This window comes from Andrena cerasifolii, chromosome 11, assembly GCF_050908995.1.
Source record: "Andrena cerasifolii isolate SP2316 chromosome 11, iyAndCera1_principal, whole genome shotgun sequence".
In the NCBI taxonomy this organism is placed as follows: domain Eukaryota; kingdom Metazoa; phylum Arthropoda; class Insecta; order Hymenoptera; family Andrenidae; genus Andrena; species Andrena cerasifolii.
The window spans coordinates 5,999,445-6,005,444 of NC_135128.1; the positions used below are offsets into that span (position 1 = coordinate 5,999,445).

Consider the following 6,000-nt stretch of genomic DNA (forward strand, 5'->3'; position numbering starts at 1 on the left):
CGAAAAATGAAATAAAAAAAAAATCGACATTTAGACCAGAACCTCCCCTTAAGCGGGGAGCACCAATTCCCGCGCGCGAAAATGCGAATAATAGTGTCGACGAAGTTGCATACGGCTTCGCCGTTCGATCGGGAGTATTTCTGCCAGCTGGAGACAGAGTATACGCCTGTAAGCTCGTGGCGAGGAGAAGAAAAGGACTTGAGCGGCACTGCGAGCAATCGAGTCCGCGAAACAGTCGAATAGTGGTATCCAGTTAATACGTTAATACCAACAAATACGAGCATATGCTCGCATCCGTTCCAGCCGGGGTGGCGGTTATCTGCGTGACATTTAATTTTTGGTTACGATTGTTTGCCGAAGGTTTTTGTTCTATCGACGTATTTATTATCGACCAGCAAGGTGTATGGTGGGAATCAATGACGCTCACCAGTCCTATCACAATACGCGTCACACGCCTGTCGAAAAGTCCCAGCTGCCCTAGCCGAGTGACGAGCATATTATCCGCGGAAACTTTTTCACGGGTATGCACGCTTCGAATTAGAAATGATAGAAGGAACTCGCGTTCCCCCGGGGACAGCGCGACACCTTGATCAGGCTGGTAGGCGTTCAGGGCGATAGTCGAGGCTGGAAGGAGGCCCAGGGATTAGGGAGAGTTGCCCGGACAGCTCATAATGGCTGGAATCAATGCCGATGAGTCCGTGAAAGCAGTAGGGCGCCCTTTTATTAATAATATTGTTTTTATTCGCCATTGACGGCGGTCGGCCGCAAACCTCGTTTAACACTTCCATCGGCATGTCCGTCACGATTCTATCGTGCCCCACGAGCCAGCAGGATTACACCTACATCGATTGCTGGTTTCGGCGCGTGCAGCATCACGCATTCTTATCGGCCATTTCAAAGTTCCAGAAGCCCCCTGTCAGATTTAACGATCTTAAGATTGGCACGCGTATCGCGCGGATACCTCGCCGTTTAAACTTTCAAGACCGAAAAGATCCGCTCGACCTACATGCGTCGCTGATGCAGCAAGAGGAAGGACGAGGGGGGGTGGGTCGTGTTTTATTTTAAATATAAAGTGGATGGAGGAGCGAGGGTGGTTTTCTGGGAATCCGTGGGGAATATTCGGGGACAAATGCTAAGTCAATTGTTCTGGCATTAGCGTGGATCGGCTGAAAGGAACGACACGTGGATAGGCCGAGTTATGCTTTCCCCGAAGCTCGCCCTCGTCTTCGCTTCGAGAGGAACGGTGGTGCGCGCACTTCCTCTCACCCCCCGGATAAAGAAACGTCTGCCTATTCCTCGCGATCTACCTCGGAGTTTTTGTTCAAGGGAACCGCTCGATACTCGCGGAAAAAGTCTATTCAATTCTCCGTCTTTACATCCGAGGAATATCTTGTAAGAGTGCCTTGTAAAATCCTACATTTCGGAGCGATCCGATTAGACTTTCGTAGAACCTCGTTGGTCGCCGGGAACAGTGTTCCGGGGAAGGGAGAACTTCTCGCGGAATGGCATTTTAAACGTTTCGTCGCGATATCTAGTCTTTCGAAGATAAAGGTTGGACAATTTAAAGCAATTTAAACAATTATTTAAGTTGTCCTCTGTGACGAAACGCGTTGCGCAGTGTTTAACGATACGCGAGAAGCTGATGGCGTGCGATTGAAGTCGGAAAGAGAGCACCAGGTGATCCGCATCTACTCGCGCCTCTACCAAAAATGTATCGCTCCCTTAAATCGAACAGTTGGTCAGAGAATTCGATAGACAACGACAGGGATCGAAACAAAAAAGAGGATCCATGGAAGGACAGGGGAAAGAGTGACTGGTGGGGCTGAACCTCGTGGATTGGCTGCGCGATACACGGGCTGCAGCCGAGGGGATGCGTCGGAGGGTGCGTTCTCAGGTATATATACTCCTGCCGATGGCTCGAGCGGCCGATCTAAACTTCCGAATCATTCGCCAGGATACAGAAAGCCCTTCGTCGATTAATCTCTCCTCTGCGAACGTAGACTCGAATCCGCTCCTGGACCGACCGGTGAGTAAATTTCCCGAGTACAATCCTCCTCTGGCAGTCTTCCTTAAGCGTCGCGACGAACCGCGTCGTTGGACAGTGTACGGGAAAGTGCGCGTCGTCCGTGGAATCGTTGTTAACTGTGCGGTTGTTGCTGATCGTTGCACCATCGAAATCGTCCGGAATTTATTGGCCACTTCGACAAATTTAATATCGACGGCTGATAGAAATTTTCACGCGCCGCTCGACAGACGTTCAACAGTCGTTGACTGGCGGTCTCAATCTCATTGCCTTTAAGGGGAGGTTCTGGTCCAGAGCCCCAAAAAATAGGTGATATTTAGGAATTAATTAAAGGAAAACTACTATATATAATTTAATGGGACTTGTTGCATTGTATTAAGGATGTCTTATGTTATAGAAATATATTTTTTGTTTTATAATTAATCAGTGCAAACAGCCCTGGGGAGTCGTTAAAGTTAAGGCGTCAAAAAATTGATCCAAATCGGTGGGACCTGTATCTCTAAAAGTTATTATCCGATTCGACTCAAACCTTTTTTATTTTGAAGATTATTCTTTTTTCTAGTGGGGGAACTAAAAAAAATTACAAAAATTACATTTGTTTTAGAAAATAACGACACTTCACGTTTGAAATCACTTTTCCCTGTATTTTTCGTCCTTTCAACGCCTTTAAAAATTATAAATTTTCAACTTTTTGTAATTTTTTCTAGCCCCCTCCTAGCCAAAAGAATAATCTTCAAAATAAAACAAGTTTCAGTCGAATCGGATAATAACTTTTGAAGATACAGGTCCCACCGTTTTGAGAACACTGTTTCGAGAAAAACGCATTTGAAGTTTTACGTGAGCGCCGAGTAGCCGGTTGTGACCCATGTAATTGCCGCGACTCAAATGCCTACAACTTGGGGAATTTTACGAATTTCAACAAATCCTTTTAAACCCGTATTCCTAAAAGATTGAACATTCGAAAAATGATATAAAAAAAATCGACATTTAGACCAGAACCTCCCCTTAAAGTTTTACGTGAGCGCCGAGTAGCCGGTTGTGACCCATGTATTTGCCGCGACTCAAATGCCTATAACTTCGGGAATTTTACGAATTTCAACAAATCCTTTCAAACCCGTTTTCCTAAAAGGTTGAACATTCGAAAAATGAAATAAAAGAAAAATCGACATTTAGACCAGAACCTCCCCTTAAGCTTCACGCGGTAACCAGGTTTTTAACGAGAAGTTTGGTGAGCGTCAATCGGGAAACTCGACTGTTCTGCAGCTGTGAATTATGAGAGATGTGTCGGGGAATAGCAATCAGTCTTCATTTGATAATGGTGTCCCGCGATCGACTCGATTGCTCGTTACTCTCCTCTTTATTCCGAGCGTCTAAAGATTTCGCATGCACCGAACGGCATCCCAATCAGTTTTTACAGAGCCAACGATTGTAGAACTCACCACGGTCGGTTGGCAGCGCGACAAACATTAAATTCGTTTTTTATCAAATTGAATTTTCTTGTAGTTAGTTGATCGACGCCCCTTTTGAATGTACAGTACCGGCGGGTTAGAAGGAGTATTGGTATTTAGAAGGGGAGGCAATAAATTTCTGAAAGCGTGCAATAAAGGATCCCTGCGCGTCGTGCGTACGACTCGCTGGATCCTGCTGGAATATTCGTGCTCTTCTTTAAGCAGCTTTACCGCTGGCTTATCGAGCTTGCGATAGTAGCTTTTATGCTGTACTTTTCACCTAACGATGTGTATTCTTTTAGTCTGCGGACCGCCGTAAAACGGCGAGATAGCCGATTCGGTATGTCTCTCGGCTTTATGAAAACTGGCCATTGGGCGGGCTAAGCCGGCGGCGAACTGGCGATATTGTCGTCGAAATGATTCATAAAAATCGCTCGATTAACTGCCTCGGATTCCTTCGGAAGATACTCCGCGAAATCGTGAGATTTATAGACGGTAAGCGCTTCGAAAATGATCGCGGATCTGACGCAGGTCGCGACGAAGAGTGCGCGCGCTCTTATGGACAGAGGCTCGATAGATTATCTAACATTCCATTTGAGAGTGGACAATGGCAACAGGAGAATTCCGCTCGATCTATTCCCAGGGAACGGACGCGATCCGAGTCTCACGTGGAACTAAACTTTGACAATTCGAAGCTACGTATGCGCGCGATATTCGACTCGTCGATTAACCGCATATCGACATTCAATTTCAAACCGCTGACTATGCTCTGGGGGAGGGAACTTTCATTATCGGCAAAACTGTGCCAAACGGGCACGGTGTAACAGGTAACTCAACTTCAACTTCGGTCTCCGTCGACATTAGATTCTCCCGTTGCGTTATCGCCAGTTATTCTGGGCCGCTTTCGGCACTATCGGGAAGATACGATCTTCCACCTGACAATTTCGTAATTTGTAAGTATCCGATAAATCCGCCCCCCCTCCCCCCCGCCCTGTAGAACGTTCTTCTCGAACGCTCGGCAGAGCTCTGCGAAGGTTTTGTCTATCGAGAGGAACGCGGGCGTTTCTGTTTCAGCGAACAAGACTGACTTTCGGCGTCAAGAATGCGATCGTATCTGAATACCATCTGCTTGCCACTCGTAATTTTCATCCTTGGAGCTGTGATCGTTGACGGCGAACCGGAACCCATGGCCGGGCCCACTCGACCGGAGGTGTTCACCACCCCCGAAGAACTAAGAAGATACCTTGATTACGTCGGAGACTATTATTTGCAAAATGGAAAAGCGAGGTAAACGTGGCCGACATTCTTTACGCGTCGGAGGTCCGGCGATACGCGCAAGTGACTTTTTAACGCGGCAAATCTCCGGCTAATTGTAAGCGAGAGACAAATCCGAGGGTGTCCGAATAGACGCCGCCCTGGATCTTTCGAAAAAGTTTGCGATCGCGCGTCAAATGTCACGTGCATGTATGCCCGGTCTTTAGCTAATTAAACAGCGAAGTTACTGCACATTTGCGGTGGCTCGGTAGAATCAGGGGGCATCGTCGTAACGAATCTAACAAATTTAATCAGATACGGGAAAAGGGGGGACGTTCCATTCCCTACCTCGGACGCTGGCCGTGCTTGGGACACGGTGAAAACGATTCTGGACGCTTCTCGACAATCGCGGCAACAGAGATTCGACACGAGGAAGCAGGAGAAAAGTCGGTTCCTACGCGAGCTTGAGAGCTCCGGCGACCAGAAGCACGCGTTAAGGAGCGACGGCCGACCATGCCGCGTGCTACACATAGTTGAGAAATACTACGACGATGCGCAGTAAAATGGTCCACACCTTCCTCTCCATTTACAGCTTATACTTATACGTTTCTGTTATTTGAACGCATCGTCTTTTCTTCTTAAATCGTTCACCGTACACACGCATATGTCACGCCAATGAAGACGACCTCCCTTTCGTAAAACAGTTGATCCTCTTGATCGTTACTTCGACAGCAGATTGTTTTTAAACTATAATGGTAATAAAATGGCAATCCGTTTCGGGCGATCGGGTCTGAGAGTACAGCATGCAACCGGAGTATGTATGTATTCGAGTTTCCGTTGGATTTAACGAAGCAACCCTGTCGCTTCGTCGTTAATCACTGCGTATCTTCTGTGACCCAAGGCTACGGTTACAAAATAAATAATATTTCACACTGTGTCGGTTTTAAATGCTTTAATACTTGTTTCAGCTCGGCTCTTAAAGTACAATTGTTACAAATACACATTATGCGACGTTAAATAAAGTTTTCGACGACAGATGACAGATGAATAATAATTCCACCACTTCCAGGGCGATGTTGAAACGTTAAGCGATGCAGGGTGATAGTAATTGATCAGTGGGTACAATGTTTCCAATATATTTTCAACTGCTCCGTTTATCTTCGTCGGGAAAATAAAAGGTAAACCCGATAATACTAAATGGCGATACTTCTTAAAGATGTGAAACAGAAAGATCCGATTATTTCGTCTTCTTTTTCCTTCTTGTGAATCCGGCAA

General features: G+C 46.4%; 1 protein-coding gene across 1 annotated transcript in view; it reads left to right on the top strand.

Moving 5' to 3' along the window:
• Positions 1–5,779, top strand: part of Npf (neuropeptide F) — a 58,662-nt gene extending 52,883 nt beyond the window's left edge. The window contains exons 2-5 of the mRNA XM_076823219.1: positions 1,736–1,894; positions 1,955–2,026; positions 4,546–4,758; positions 5,041–5,779. Coding sequence (XP_076679334.1) covers positions 4,574–4,758; positions 5,041–5,287 — 432 coding nt within the window. The 5' untranslated portion in view covers positions 1,736–1,894; positions 1,955–2,026; positions 4,546–4,573 and the 3' untranslated portion in view covers positions 5,288–5,779. The remainder of the gene's footprint in view (positions 1–1,735; positions 1,895–1,954; positions 2,027–4,545; positions 4,759–5,040) is intronic.
• Positions 5,780–6,000: the final 221 nt, after the last annotated feature.